The 15,875-nt window shown below is 42.0% G+C and overlaps 1 protein-coding gene across 1 annotated transcript in view; it reads left to right on the top strand.

Moving 5' to 3' along the window:
- UROC1 (urocanate hydratase 1) overlaps positions 1-13,563 on the top strand; it is a 42,219-nt gene extending 28,656 nt beyond the window's left edge. The window contains exons 16-20 of the mRNA XM_010135062.1: positions 890-988; positions 2,713-2,812; positions 5,672-5,753; positions 11,194-11,293; positions 13,386-13,563. Coding sequence (XP_010133364.1) covers positions 890-988; positions 2,713-2,812; positions 5,672-5,753; positions 11,194-11,293; positions 13,386-13,526 — 522 coding nt within the window. The 3' untranslated portion in view covers positions 13,527-13,563. The remainder of the gene's footprint in view (positions 1-889; positions 989-2,712; positions 2,813-5,671; positions 5,754-11,193; positions 11,294-13,385) is intronic.
- The last annotated feature ends 2,312 nt before the right edge of the window (positions 13,564-15,875 follow it).

Below are 15,875 nucleotides of genomic sequence, written 5' to 3'. Positions count from 1 at the left end.
TGCTGAATGCTGGCATGAAAATCAGGAATGGGTGTGAATGAAAACACTGGCTGTAACTCCCAGGGCTGAGAAATTTAACATCTTGCACGGCAGGATTTTAGGGTAAAATGAAGCAGTTCTTTCCCTTCACTTCCTCATCTGGAAATGTTAAAATAATCCAGCAGTATCTAGTCTTATATCTGGAGTGAAATAAGTCAATGCTTCACCCTCAACCTCAGTTGGAAGCATCTTTTTTTCCAGAGTGCTATTAAAAACATCTTTCTTGGCATTACTTTGGCCCAACCGCTTTGCTCCTGCGGTTCCCATTACCTTTTTCATAACAGGAGATAGGCCAAGGAACTGCCATCCTTTTGCATTGTGGGAAGCAGGACATCAGTGAAGCATCCTTTGTTTTTGTTTTAGGGCAGGCTCTCACTGTGAAGGTAACCGGTAACACTGCAGGGCTTGTGCACTCTCCTCATCTGGAAGCCAGACTGGTCTGTGGGGCAAAAGCTGGAGAGGAGCACAGCTGTACAGGACAGATGTTCTTTGCCATTCTTTGTCTCCATATTTCTTTTCCCTTCCACCCCACCATTGCCAGTTCGAAATCTCTGCTTCTCTGCCGTTGATAAAGGATTTGTTGATAGAGGGATTATAGCCTAGCAATCAGGTTGGTTTAAAAAGTGGGATTTATTGGACAGTAGCGGCTGAATACCGAAATGCATCTCGCTGATTGTGTGAGTGGAGATAAAACAAAGAGGGGCTTCAGTATCTTATTTTCTGGAAGCTGGATGTTGACAAAGAAATAATCTGCACTTTTTTCTTACAGAAGGGGTCAATCCTGTGACTCTATCTGGGGCCTGAAGATAAGCAAAGAGAAACTTATCGCTCTGGCATTTGTATTTTCCAGGTTGTTGGCTCTCAAGCTAGAATCTTATACTCTGATCAGAGAGGTCGTGTGTCTATAGCCGTGGCTATTAATCGAGCGATTTCCGAAGGAAGGATTAAGGTTTGTCTTTTTTGGCTTGATATGGTCCAGTAATTGTGTTTAATGTATGAGAGTGGGATGGCAGGTGGGAAAGGAGAAAGCTTTAAGCAGTGAGAGCAAAGAGCCCACCATTTACATGGGACCAGTATTCTGGTAGCATGTAGTATAGCTCGGTCACCCTCTCTGCCTGCCACCAGTATGGTACTATGTAGTAGAAGAGAGATGGCTTTAGGAACTCTCTGAAATATGCTATGCTCCCTCTTATTTCGTGTTGGGAATCTGCCTTATTTTCTATTTGGTGACCTACAAGCATAACATATCGTGCTGTGATTTGCTGAAAACACAAGGCAGGGACTATTACTGCTTAGCACTTCCCAAACGTTAAATGTAACCAGAGACTGTGGCACTGCCCAGTGCTTCTTGCCCTCTGTCTCTCACTTTCAGCCACGTTATGGCTACAGTGAGCTCTGCAGTCCATTTTCATTTGCATTGTATATGAGAATGAAGAAAATTGTTAGGTTTGGTGCTGCCACTCTAGTGCATAATGAGTAATGTCTTAACCATTTGAGTAAAATCCCACTTACCATGTGTGAAGGTGGTAAAAGTACAAACTATGGGCAAGACCGTAAAGGGATTTTTAAAGTTCTTCATGAGTATTGTGGGTAGGCGTAACAATGTGACATCCTGGGGGACCAAAATCCAGAAGGCACCACTTAGGATTTATACCTATTTCCTGCTGTGTGCACTGCAGCATCAGACCAAGGCACCTTCACTCATTCATCTCCAGCTCTTCTATCATCATCATCATGGCCTGGCTTTGCGGACAAAGATTACAATTACCCTTTTCAAAGTGGGAACCTCACTTAGAATGGATTCTAGTTGGGAAAGGTCTGTGTTTTGTTACTCAAAATATTTGTTAAAATACTTCTAATGCTATTGACCTTCTCAGGATTCAAAATGAACGTCACTGTAAGCTAGTCTCAGAAAATAAACCTGACCAGACAGAGCACTCCCTTGGAGCTATGACTGACAAGGTCACACTCCCAGGCCCTTCAGATTCTGCTGCATCCTTTTTTTGTTTCTGCAAATCTCCATTCCCCTCTCGCAAGCTGGGTGCTCATGTCTATTTTCAATGATTTCCTAATTTACTGCCAGCATAAACCAGAGCCATCTCATTCCAGACTACACCATGCCAAGAGCGAATCACTCTTATATAAAACATGTGCATGGCAAATGATAATGAAGACCTGCAAGCTGATCTAGATTCATACTGTCGGTTAAATTCCAAATCAAGAATGGACTTGTTTAAACTGTGTGAAACTACTGATTTTCATTGTTAACTTGGCTTTAGTCTTTTGGAAAAGTGTACAGTTTTTTTGCTGTTAGTTTTCATTTTCAGCAGCAAACGAACTATTTTTGAATGAAGATTTTTGCATACTGAAATGTCTTAATTTCAGCAAAGAAACGCTCAGATACTGCTTCCTCTCTTCTCCCTGCCCTCCTTTGTGGACGCCTTTGGCATAATAACAAGCTCTTAGCTGTACAAGGGTGCTGGCTTTCATGAGCAGTATGTGTACAACTGGTTTATAACAAACAATAGCAGGCAGAGAAGGTGCATCAGAGGGTTTAGGAGAGGGGACAAAGCTGACGTTTGAAATGACAGATGTGAACTCAGCAAATAGTGATCCTGGGAAGCATCGACAGTCCAGAAAAGATTCCATTTGCTTGTCCTTGGCTTTTTGCAGGCTCCGGTAGTCCTCAGCCGAGATCACCATGATGTGAGTGGGACCGACAGTCCTTACAGAGAAACGTCAAACGTTTATGATGGATCAGCCTTTTGCGCAGGTCAGCAAAGCAGCTGAGTCTTGTCCATCCAGGCAAACAAGGAAATTGCTTTAAAAGAGAAATTGGGGGGGGTTATGCAACATTTTAAAAATGTTTTTGTTTAACCCTTTAACCCCCATTAATCAGATTTCCTGAAAAACTTTGTGGGATTTAATAGTGATACAGACATGAATGTGGAGCCAGTTAAATAGGAGAGGTCCAGATCAATGCTGAAAATTCAATGAAGATGCACCAGATTTATGTGTATGTAAATGGTGAGCTGTCTATCTCAGAGGACTGTATCTTCTATTTGATTTTAATTTTGCTCCTCACTGTTTCAAAGAGGTCATCTGAGGAGAATTACAGCCATATTTTCTTGGGATCTACAAGAACAAAATCAGGTCTATAGCAGTATTTTGCTTAAAGCAAAAAGATTCACAGCTGTGTTCATTTCATTGCCCCAGGACTCAAGAAAACAGTCAGGAGTTTCTGAAAGGAAGTTCTCTGGTCCTAAGGGAACATACTTTGATAGTAAAAGCATAGTAATGGAAGTCAGGTGTTCCGGATTAGACTCCAAGCCTTGTTGCTCACTGTGAGCAAATCATGTAGGTTTGCTATACAAAAGGAGCCTGTAATTCTGCACACCTGACCTAAGCTAACCAGGCTCTGCTTTTGAGTTTGTGAAATGATGCTTCAGAAAAATAAACCCAAGAAATATCAGATTTGAGACCTGAAAAAAAAAAATGAATGGAGCACTAAGCAATTTTAACCTAAATCTTCCTCAATTTTCCGTCCATTAAGTGGAAATTATGATAATAGTTTTAGCCCAGTAGTGTTTCCGCATGTCATGAAGCGACAATCACAAAGTGGCATGAGGTTGGAGGATACAAGTGCTGTATATCGAGAAATTATGACAGATGGAGCTAAGCATATTGAAATACTTCTATCATGGGAATTCATAATAGAACCGAATTAGGTCTTAATTTTAACGAGAAGAGTTCCCTGCTATCTTAACTGGATTTCCTGATGAAATGAGCCTTTTAGCTGTGTCTATCAGTCCCACTTCAACTCTGAGTATGTTGGCTAGTTCTAATGGCCAGAAGGACAGATGCCTTGGATGATGTTTGGTTCTGACAGGCTGTTGGAAAATGGTGCAGCTGCGCAGAGGACAGCAATCCAAAGTAATGTCTCTATCAAAGGGCTTAGCAACATAAGTAAACCTCAGGCAACGCCCTCAGAAGAGGACAGTAGAAACAAGGCTTGCTAAACCCCATTGTTCATCATGCTATGTGATTTTCTTTGCATTTTGTGATTTACACGAACACTTTGCCTTCTCCAAGGGCTTATCTAAAGCCTGTTAACCACTAATTTCACTGGTCTTTGAAACCAGGCCTAATGCTGTTTTACCAGATGAGCCTCTGGAGGTAGTAAAAGAACATTTTAGGTCCTCATCTCCCCTTTCTTTCCTGTTGTTTTAACACCAAACTTGAGCTCCTTCCGATGAAACTGGCTCCTCTCTAGCACACGGGAATTTTCCAGTGTGTTTGCCTGTCTCATTTTGTTTCACAGTAAGTACCTCAGCCTGATCCTTGGCAAACGTGGAGCATTGCTGCTCTGCAAAGTGTATTTCAGCACAGACATTTGCACCGTTAGTGACCTTTATCAAAGCGAAGGAGCAGTGTGTAATATATCGTTAGTCCACTTGCCATGCTCCTTGTCCAACCTCCACTCTCATCACGCTGGGGACTGAGGAAGAAATCTGTACATTTTAGAATACGGGGATTTTGATCTCTCCCATTCCTCTTGACAGCACTGTAATTATGATAATTGAGTTATTAAAGTGACATAATGCCAGATAAGACGCCATAATGGGGCTTTTGACAGGTTTAACATAGATTAGTACTCAAACTCATTTTTCCATCAGGCATGTAACAACTGTGGGTCTGCAAATGTAGCTCGTGGAGATATTGCTGTTTGTCTCGGGGGGGGGGTTTTGCTGTTAAAAGCACAGCAAATGATCTATTAAATCTGTCCTGAATTAAATCTGGACAACCACTTTCAGTGAATTTTAGCTGTTATCCTCTGTGTCTACCTCTTTCCACCTCTCTGCACGTGCTTTAGCATGAATTGTAGTAAATATACAAAACAATAGTGAACATTTCAGCTGAAATCATGCATTTGACATTAGTCAAAGTACATTTGCCTACTAAATTATTTTTCTTAATTTAAAAAAAAAAACTTCCTGTGTGATTTCAGCAGCGTGTGTTCAGAGTAAAATTCCCCCATGTCCAGAGAATTAGGGACAATATCACTTTCCTTCCAACTTTGTTCCCAAAATGCAACTCCTTAGCTTTAGACTGGCTTTCTGCACAGGGATGAATTAACTCTGCAGTCTGATCTGAAAATAATTCAGGCTTCTGAGAACTGCAAGGTGTGTGGTTTTCCAGGTGTCCCCCTCATTTTGAAGCCCTCCACATGGATGTGTCCAGCCTGTTCTTCCATGACTGTGGCATCCCAAAGGAAAGGATTGTATTTCTCTCCACCCTGAGGAGGTGTCTTTCAGATGAGGAGTGGTAGGTTCTTCACTGGTTGAACTGGATCAGAAATGCAGAAAGCACCAGAGTACTCACAAACCACAGTGTGAAATTGGTATTTGCTTCCTCCAGTGTAGGGGCAAAGAGTGGGAGGAAAATCTCTCTTGCCTGTTCCTCCCAAGAATGAAGTGTTCAACCTATATGTGTGAGAGAAGCTGTGAGTAAACTCTGCTCCCAACACTGACTTCACACAGCCATAATCAGGGTGTCAGTGGAAGGAGTGAGCAACGTAACAACAAAATGAATGCAGCATGTCAGATCCATAACACCTTTCCTCTGCCCCTAGACATGGCAGTACAAAACTTTGTGGGAGATGCGTTCAGAGGAGCGACCTGGGTTGCGTTGCACAATGGTGGCGGAGTTGGCTGGTAAGAATGTATTTGTGTTTCCAAAGCTGGAGTCTGAATCCTGTTTCCGCTGCTCTCTATGTGTGGGGAAGAGAGACAGGAGGGAACTGCAGGGAGGGTGTGCGTTACTGGAGTAGTACAATGTTGTGATCGAGCTGGAGTCTGAATCCTGTTTCCGCTGCTCTGTATGTGTGGGGAAAAGAGACAGGAGGGAACTGCAGGGAAGATGTGCGTTACTGTAGTAGTACAATGTTGTGATCATGGGAAGGATGGGTTTGGAAACAAGGGCTGAAAGTATCTAAGTTAAAGTGTGGAGTTGTGTGAGGCTTTTTAATTAACGCCCACGTGTCTCGAAAAAGTGTTTTGGACATTGGCCACAGCACAGTTTGAAGAACTTAATTTGTTAAACGAGGACAGTCTGCTGTGGGCTTTTTGAACAGATCCTGCTTCCAAAGTTGTCTTCACACATGCACAGCCAGAGTGTTAGTGGATGGATTATGTTTAGGTTTCCCCTTAAGCTGTATTTAAATCTGTGACCTTAGGACCCCAATATAAATGCTCATGTGCTAAAGTGCAACAAGGGGTTATTGATACAAAACAGCTCAGGTGCCAGCAAACCCCCCCGCTCTTTCTCCCCTTGCTTGTGTCTGGTAGGATACAAGACCACAGCCAAGTCAGGACTGGATTAAGTATCTCCTTCACATACGATGCAGAGCTAAGAGAAATGTCTAAACAGAGAAGCAGAATGAAAGAAATAGTATATATGGAGAGGGAAACTGAACTCTGTCACACGCCACTAAAAGCCTGCTCTGGACTGGCAGAGGCGTAGGGAAAAGGAGAGCCTGGCCACACTGAAGAGATGTTAGTTCTCATTTGTTCCTTCCAGCACAGTCCAGTAAAGCCTCTGCCATTTCCAGTCATGTCTGTCTTTAGTGGTGTCACTAGTCAAAAGGGACACAACCCGCTATAAAATGCTGTAGTGAACCCTCCCACTTCCCTGTTACATCCAGCTCTGGAATATGCCAACAATAGCAAGCACAAGAACTTGTAGCAGATGTTATCCTCAAAGACACTGGATAATATTTAACTGTTTCTCATCTGGATGAGCTGAATCTAGAAAATATGCCTTGAAGTTAGATGGAGAATTCCTCTCCTGTACTCTAATTCCTGTGACTTCAGTGAGATATCTACTGAATAGGAGGTACACGAGACCAAAATTGAACAATGGAATAAAAAAAGCTTTTTGAGGGCTTAAACACACATGGAATGAAAACTTGCATTTACTGGTTTCATTGATAACAACCACCATGGCCAGGATTTTATTCACAATTTTCATAACTGAGTGAAAAATACATACCAGAATATCCTCTTACTCTGCTTGTCTCAGACTCCAGAGACAGCAGCAGACTAGTTCTGTCTGAATTGCCTTAGCTGAATTTAACCTTTTAAAAATGCCTGCTTATGACACACAAAGAAAGAAAATCACTTTATGCTACACATTGTGCAAAATATTTGGAATATTTTAATGATAATTATTAGAATGCTAAAATAATTGCTCATGCCAGAAATGTTCTGTGCATTGATGATGCTCAATTCAAATGATACAAATGATCCCATTCTCTATCTCTCCAGCCTCTGTAAGGCCAATCCCTCCTCTGAGCAATTCTGAGAGAGACTGGCTGAATGGTGATGTTGCCTTTACTGGAGAACTGGCACTGACCACACTGCAGTTCCAGTTGTATTGTTTTAGCTGTTCAAGTGGAAGTACATGATCAGAAAGGAGCTATTCCCCAAGGCAGAGCAGAGGTGCTGTCACTTGTGTAATGCATCAGAAAATTGGCGTGTGGCTATTGACTGGAATAAAAACACCAGTGGAGAACCACGGTTTGGTTATCCTTTCTGCCCTTTTCTTTGACTGCTTAGTAGCTTGTCATTGTGGAACTGTATCTGCTCACCTTGTTCTCAGGAGCAGTCATAGCCCTCTGATTAAATTACTGTGCCTCAGTAAAGAATGCAGAGCCTGAAAATTAGGCTTGTCTCTGCATGAGCCCTAATAAGCCACCATGCTGAGATTCAGATGTGGCAACAATGTTGTGTCATTAAATGTCATGTCATTAGATGCTGTGGTCTGGAGAGCCCCCGAAAGCCACGGCACGACAGGTGGTTCTGCTCGGCTTAACTAATCGTGGCACCAGTCCGGCTAGTTAAAGCGCTGCACCCCTTTGCTTCTAAGGGGAAAGAGAGGAATGACCTAAAGGTGGTAAAAGAAGCAAAACAACCCCCAGCCATAACAAATTGCTTTCTTTGCCTGGAAGAGATAGATGTCATTAGGTTTTAGGACCCTGTTTTTCTCTGGAGAGCTAAAAATTCATGTGACTTTGGCATAAAGAAATCCCCATGTGCCTGATAGTATCTTCTTGTCATCAGCTGATTTGGAAATGTGAAAGTGCACGTGGAAGCTTATCTATATTTATAAACAAATTGCACCTGATTAGAGAGAAATCAAGTTGTCACTGGTGAGTTTGTTTGGGGAGTTCAGTGGTTGCAACTGCACTGTGTTCAGCTCCCTGCCCTCCCTGCAGGGGCTGGGCTTGTCTGGAACTGCTGACAGATCAGTCACAGCTTCCCTGCGAGTCTACAGCAATGCCTTTTACCTGCTTTGATACTTCTGAGCTATAGCCTTGTGGGAGAAGGCAGGATTAATATTTATTTATCTAGAATCTGCATCACCTGTGCTGTTTGAGAGACCTAAGATTAACGTAGTCTTGGCTATAACTACAGCAAACGAATGTTATTCATTTCTTGATGCTTGTTTATTTGCAGGAGATATTAGGATGGTGCCTGAGTAACCTGTAGTAACAAAAAAGGCAGAAGCAATTTAAGAATCGAGCTGCACTGTTGACAGTGAGACATCTTGATTGTGGGAGAGGCCTTGTTTTCTTTGATCACCTTAGGAGGAGACATCTGGAAATTATAGGAGGTAGCTTAGGTCAAAATGCCACATGTTTCTTTAATTACCTGAAAATGTGACCCAATGCTAATGAAGGCAGAGAGCTCCCCTTTAAAAGTGAGAGGTTTTGCTAGAAAATCCATCTTAACAAACGTTGGCACTTAATTTATGAGTGATTTTTAGACAGTAGGACAGAATCTGATGAGTGATTCTGATTTACACTGGAGTAACATCATGGACATCGATGGAGAGGCTCTAAATTTATGGGGTGCAAGAGAGATCAGACGCTCGCTGTTTGTGCCTGAACTTCAAAGGATGCTCTTTGGGATGCTGGACACAGAGAGGATCTTTGCCACTGAAAGACCATCATCTTCCCATGTGGCATATCTTTATCAAGACTGGTCCAGAGGTCTGATTTTCTTACTGTCTGATCTTGCTAGTAGGCTGTCTTGAGGTGTGCTTGTACCATGATCCCAATTACATGGCAATGGTATCATTGGTGTTCATAAGTGTATTCTAGCTTAGTACTTTGACAGTAAAGAATAGTGAAGCAGCGGAATATGGTGAGGTAACTGGCCCTGGTCTTGGTAGAAATACATTTGTAATGTTGTCATCCATTCTGGTCACAGAATCACACAGATTCATCTGATTGGAAAAGACCTTTAAGATCACTGAGTCCAACCATTCACCCTGCACGGCCAGGGTTCCTAAACCACGTCCTTCAGCACCACACCCACACGGCTTTTAAACACCTCTAGGGTAGGGGACTCCCCTGTTTTTGGAGAAGACAGTAAGAACGTGAGCTATTTAAAAAGTAGAATTTGCAAGAAATGCACGTTTGGATATTTGTTTTCACCCCAAAATGAGACTAAAAGCAGAAATAATGAACGATTTCACACAGTGAAAAGATCCCGAGAATTAAATTCCAGGCTGAAAAATGCTGACAGCGTCAATTGAGAAGAAAAATTTAATATTGTGAGCTCTGACTCTTCAAAATAAATCCACCTCAATTGAAACATGAATTTGTTTCAAATTTTCCTGCTAAAGAGAAGAAAACGAAGCATTCACTGACATTCTGCTGTGAGACTGTCAGTTTCAAAACCCCTGTGCCTTTTCACAGAAAATATATTTCTGGTAATGATAGACCTAATAAAGGTAAAGTGGAGGGAATTTACAGAATGGTATGGTGATGGTGAGATCTGGAGCTCTAAGCTCCTCGCTCAGCTATGTGATAGGGTCCCACTTAGCACGGAGTGTATACAACTAGTGAAAGTGAATTATCATGTAAGTAACGACATTACATTGAAAATGTGAGCTTTCATTTCAGAAAGTAGCTCTCAGCTCTGTGATGCTCCCACGTAGCCTCATTTCCCCGTTTCCTGAGAAGCTTAAGCTCCTGCAGGAAAATACACAGTAAGAAATGATTCCTTCCTGGACTGGAAGACTCCTAACTCCTCTCCGATCCTTGGATATGTCTGGTGGTGTTATAGTTAAATTTTGTGAACTTATTCATTAACTACAAAGCACAGAGGACCAGTTCCTGCCCCTGGGGTCTCCGTCAGCAGTCTCTCATACCGTGTGGTGGTGTATGATATGCCCTGTCCCTCAGGTATTGCAGATGCTGAGTTACAGTGCCAGAACTGTCATAGATTTACAGCAACGGGTAATTATTCAACCGCATTCACCACTATTTACCATATGCAACAAAACAGGACCTTGAGCAGCCCAGACTCTGAAGTCAGACAAGATGTTTTGCTCTACGTGTTTTCCTTGTCCTTTTAAAACCAGATGGGTATTTCTCCCAAGTATGATCTGTTCGTTTTAACATATTTCTGTTCTTCTTCTGCCAATAAGTCTGCTTCCTGAAAAGTTGGCACTGATGGCTTTAAACACCCATGTCTCATACAAAATGAATGACTGTTTTTGAAATGATTGAGGCAGATGTGCATTAAGTGGTGGTTAACACTTCTTTAATAAAATACTTATGCTCTCTCATTTGTCCCGAGAGAATATAAATAGATCCATATGTCTGCTTCAGTAAGCGCACAGTGCTCCTCACGAGCCTATCTGTATGGCAGGCTCTAGCGCGGCAGAGACGAACAGCTTAACCTTGAAAAATGCCCAGAGGTGGGTAAGTCTCCTGGCCATCGGAAGTGCCAACCTTTCTTCACTGGTCCCCAGAGCCAGCACAGACTGCATTCTTCAGGAGAGGCACCACACGCTTGGGTTTTGGCACTCCTGCTTGGCGCAGATGCTGACCGCTAGCTGGGCGTTACTAGAGAGGTGGAATAGGTTTGCTGCAGGTCAGGAAACCAAGCCTTTGCCCTGCTAATTTCCCTTTTAATTTTTTTTTAAATTTTAAGTATTAAAGTCACTGATACTGTATCTATCTTATTCAGCACCATTTCTGGTGCATCCTCCTTCCTGCAGTGCACCTGAACAACCTAACTCCTGTGAATTTTGTGGGATGGCTTAGGATCATTTTGATTTCATTCTCTTTGTCATTTTTAGGGGTGAAGTAATGAATGGGGGATTCGGCCTGGTTCTGGATGGGTCCAAGGAGGCTGAAGAACGGGCTAAGATGATGCTCAGCTGGGATGTTTCCAATGGAGTAAGCAAAACTCATTATTTATGTTTACTTTAATATTTTCCTGCCTCCAGGACTTTGCTCATTTAGGTACTTGGGTTCCAGTGCCCCTGTTGTAGTTTGGTTTTTTGGTTTGTGGGCTTTTTTTGGTGGTGTTTGTTTTTTGATTTTCTTTTTAACTAAATGAAGAGTATGAGCAGTCAGGCAGGAGTTTTTAGGATCTGTCTTTTTGTATGCCAGGAATAGTCTTAATGGGCCAAGTGACTCATTCCATTCACGGTTTCTGATATGGTTGGTTATGAGCCCAATTTCACTAGAGGCAATGAGATTTTTTTGTTTGGTTATTTTTTTACCTCCAACCAACTTCAAAGCACTTTGAGTCAATAAAAGAGGCTGAGTAATTCTTTGATAAGAAACTTACTGTAAAGTGTTGGGACTGCTCCTGTCTTTATAGCATATTGGAGCCAAACAATTTCCACGTATCTCAGTGCGTGTGTCATCATTCTTTAAGCAGAAGGGGAAGCGTGCATACCATGATTTTGTTAGACGTGTTGGCATTAGCCGACTTCTTAATGCAATTGACAACTATATGAACTTTATTTTTGCTTGTTCCTAACTTCTAGATGTAGAAAAACTTCTAGATCTTGAAAAGCTTGTTGTCTAAGAGCCAGTTCATGTGGCCCTTGCTACCATTAGAGTTTTTGCATCCCATGAGTGTCCAGATAGATCCTGTCTGAGTTTAAAACTAAGATCTCTGCATTGGCAGAGAGGTTTTAATTCCATACTTGCAGGCCACAGTGATGCACGGTCCAATTAAAGGACAAGACCTGTTGCATTTCAGTCACGTAACCTCACAGGGACCTGATGTGTTGAGGGAGCTCCTCGCCAATGTTAATGTGTTCTGTTCTGCTTTACTTCTCAAGAGAATTTCAGAATTCCTTCTTGCTTTAGACCTAAACATGAGGTTTTTTTCTCTCCCCATAAGACCTGACGTATCTGGGGGTAGAAGAGGAGGAGGAATGATTTGCACTATTCTCTGTCCCAGATCTGAAATAACACAGTAGTAAACTATTAAGGAAGAAGGAGGAGGACAGTTACATTAATTTGTAGATTAATGAAGACAAACCCTTAACAAGAACTATCAGAGACAGCCTATTAAAAACCCATTAAATCTTCTGCTGCTCTGATTTATTGCAAGCAAAAGCCCCATTCCTGCACAACATGTTGAAAAAGGACAATCTGTGAATGCTACCCATATTGTATACAAGACTGGTAAGAAACTGGACTGTACCCTTGAAAATTTAGTGCCAGGAGTACTCATAGGTGAGTGGCAGCAAAACTGAGTTGTTGACTTGAAAGGTCATTTCTAGCTGTCATCACTATGATCCTGGTAACTTATTAGCCTCGCATTAATCTTCTGCTTAAATATTTTGCCGAGTTGGAACTTAAGTACTTTCTTTCTTGAACATTTTTGAGCCTGAATATTTCAGACACTGACTTGCAATTCATAATAGAGATTTGTAAGGCATGGAGTAGGGGAAAGCACTTATTTCCCTTGTACCAAATCTTGACTTTCTTCATCTGTGGAGTCTTGTTTGTACACAGATCAAAACCAGCTTTGCTGCTGGAAAATGGGTTTACTAGTTCCCTGGCTGTCCAGAATTTCATCCTTACATGGTGGCAGAGAATTTGGTTTCTTGATTTCATACTTTGAAAATGCAGAGTGACATTTTCTATTTTAAATATTTATCCTACTACAAAAGCATTGATTGTTTAAATGATAGTGCTAGTTTTACAGAGCTGGGGTGGAGTGCACAATTATTTTTAGTGAGAGAATTTTGTAAAGTATGTAAGGTCCCTGGTTCTTCTATGTTATCTGTCCAATGTTATATTTCTGCATGAAAACGTACCAAGTCTACCCAAATACTATTCGTAAAAATTAAGTAGGTATTACATAAATTATTTTCAAAATCAGTAAGAAAACTAGAATCTGGCAGAGGGTCGGAAGATTTATTGTCATGAAATCGGGTGCCAGTGTTTGCGCAAATATTGTGTAAGACGGATGCGGCAAGAGAAATGTCTGATTTTTACACCCATTGATTTTCTGGTCTGACAGGTCGCCAGACGCTGCTGGTCTGGTAATGACTACGCTTATGAAACGATCTGCCAAGCAATGAAAGAGAATGCCACGTTGAAGGTGACTCTCCCTCACAAGGTGGTGGATGAGAACATCTTGGAGCAAGCTGTGAAACATTAGTGGTATTCCAAGTGCAATGTTGTCCTTGCAGATACATTTGAAGTTGCTTCCTTGATATCCTGTTTTTGTCTCTGGCCACGTGATGAAACCCTTGCAAATGTATGTTCCATGTTAGTTCTGTTTTGTCCCCCTTTAACTTGTTAGTGGGGCAAACCTGTGCCTGTTTATGACAGGTCCACTGATGTCAGGAACAGTCTTGTCACGAACATATTTGGAACAATGTTTGCGATAAAAATATTCCCTGTAAAGAAAGAAACTGGATTTTTTTGTCCCTGGAAATTAAATGCAAAAAAAATCTACTTATTCCTGATAATTCGTAAGTTAAGGAGACTCTTAGGTCTGATAGCTCAAATATGGAATGGAAATTGGAACTCTTCATTCTAATTCAGTCTGCTGCTATCAGCAAGGAGCTGTGAAATCCAGTAGCCAAACATGTGGGTGTGTAAACACATTTATTCTTCAGCTCTTGGAGGACGGACTGTTGTCACATGTGCTTTTCTATATTGCCATAAAAGCATTTGGTGATTGCAGCTGAAAGATAAACTGTAACTGGTTAAGTGCAGCTAGCCTGCTGCTTCAAGGTTTGCCTTGAAACGCCCCCAAGATGTTCCCCACAAGCAGGAACAGAATGCAGTGCCAGGCAAGTGGGTGGAACAGCCTGGGGACGGTAAGTACTAGACCATTGCCAAACACCTTGCAGCAAGGCCAAGTGAATATGGAACAACTCCCGATAAATTAGTATAAGCCAGATTCTGCATCAGTCTGAGCTGGTGCCGTTCTGCTTTGCTGCCTGACAGTGACGAGTTTGTTCTTCTGTAGAAGCCCATTGCCTTTGAGCAGCTTCTAAATGGATGGGAACCTCCAGAAAACTGAGATCCTTAGTGTTGGCTGCTGCTTTTTAATTAAAAACATGGGCTACTCACCCATTTGGATGTGAGTGGTGCAATTAGTAAAGCCCTATAACAAAATGATCATGTAAACTTTTCTACTGAAATAAAACACAACTGATGGGAAACTAAAGCACCAAAGACAAGGCATATGGGCTTCCCTCACACAGAGGTCGATTATAAAGTAAAAGAGAGATAGAAAGATCTTTTTGGTCTCCCTTCCTCCTGGGAAGAGTTAGGAAGGCACAGAACGCAGTACGCCTCGATGCGAGCAAAGAATACTTATTTTGCACCTGATCCTACTATTAGATTTGTCTTCACAATAACTCACTGAAGTATTTTATTCTACTCAGCTGTGATGCTGAACCAAAAATTGAGGCTTAATTTGAAGCCCTCATATACACACATTGACAGGCACATGCATATGTGTATTTACATTATACACACATATATAGATGTGTATGTAAAAAAATTTTATTCTTCGCTAGTTTGTCTCATGCTAAGCACGGCCCTTGCATATGGGCCTCATTCAGACACGATCACAGAGCATCAGCAATCCCTTCCCCCGGTCACATGTGGTATCAGACCTCAATCTGGCCTGCCGCTCCATCTCCTTGGCACTGTATCCGTTACCCCTTGGAAGAGAAAGGGGTTACACAGGTAAACCTTCGCTGGCTGCTGCAGGTGGGGTGTACTGAGCCACAGTCCTCAGGACTGTGGGGTCTCAAACTATGCAACTGTTACACCCTTGCAGTGGTACTTGCCAGGGGAGCACACTCTGCAACTCTGGTGCCAAGGAAAGGAAACCATGTGTTTGGAATCACAGATCGGTTCTTTACTCTGTTCACGTACTGTGTATGTCTCCAGATGAACAGCGAGAGTCTGGCATCTGCTTATAACCGAACCTTCTGTGAAGTGCAATCTGCAGTTGATTGGAGCTGCGTTATATTATGGAAAAAAACACCCACATTGCCAAGTTACACGATTGAGATGTGAGTAGTTGTCAGCCAGATATGACAGCCTTTGCTTTGACATATGTTATGCATTACCTATGACTAATAACCACACTGGACTGGGTCCAAAGTTAGTGTATTGGTAAGGTACAAAACCACTCTAGCCTTCGTTGCCCAAAAGCACTAGGGTACTGTTTTGCCCAGAGGAACAGCCAGAAAATACACTGGCTTTTCTGCACAAAGAACTGTAATGCTGCTCCACAGATCTGTCTTGATTCAGTTGAAAATCCACCAAAGTGTTGAAGAAATATTTATTATGAATTCTTCACCTTTGTATTGTTTTGTACTGGGGTACGTGCCAGCATGCCCACCTTCACATCTCAGACAAAGAAAACAAGCACCTTATTTTGATCCTTGTAGCTTTATTGACCAGAGGACATAACTTCTCATGTAAACCCATGTTTAACGCCACTCAGGTCCCTGGGAGTTTATAACTCGACTACGTGTAG

Source organism: Buceros rhinoceros, unplaced genomic scaffold, assembly GCF_000710305.1.
Source record: "Buceros rhinoceros silvestris isolate BGI_N320 unplaced genomic scaffold, ASM71030v1 scaffold15674, whole genome shotgun sequence".
Lineage (NCBI taxonomy): Eukaryota > Metazoa > Chordata > Aves > Bucerotiformes > Bucerotidae > Buceros > Buceros rhinoceros.
This window is presented reverse-complemented; position numbering and strand designations above follow the sequence as displayed.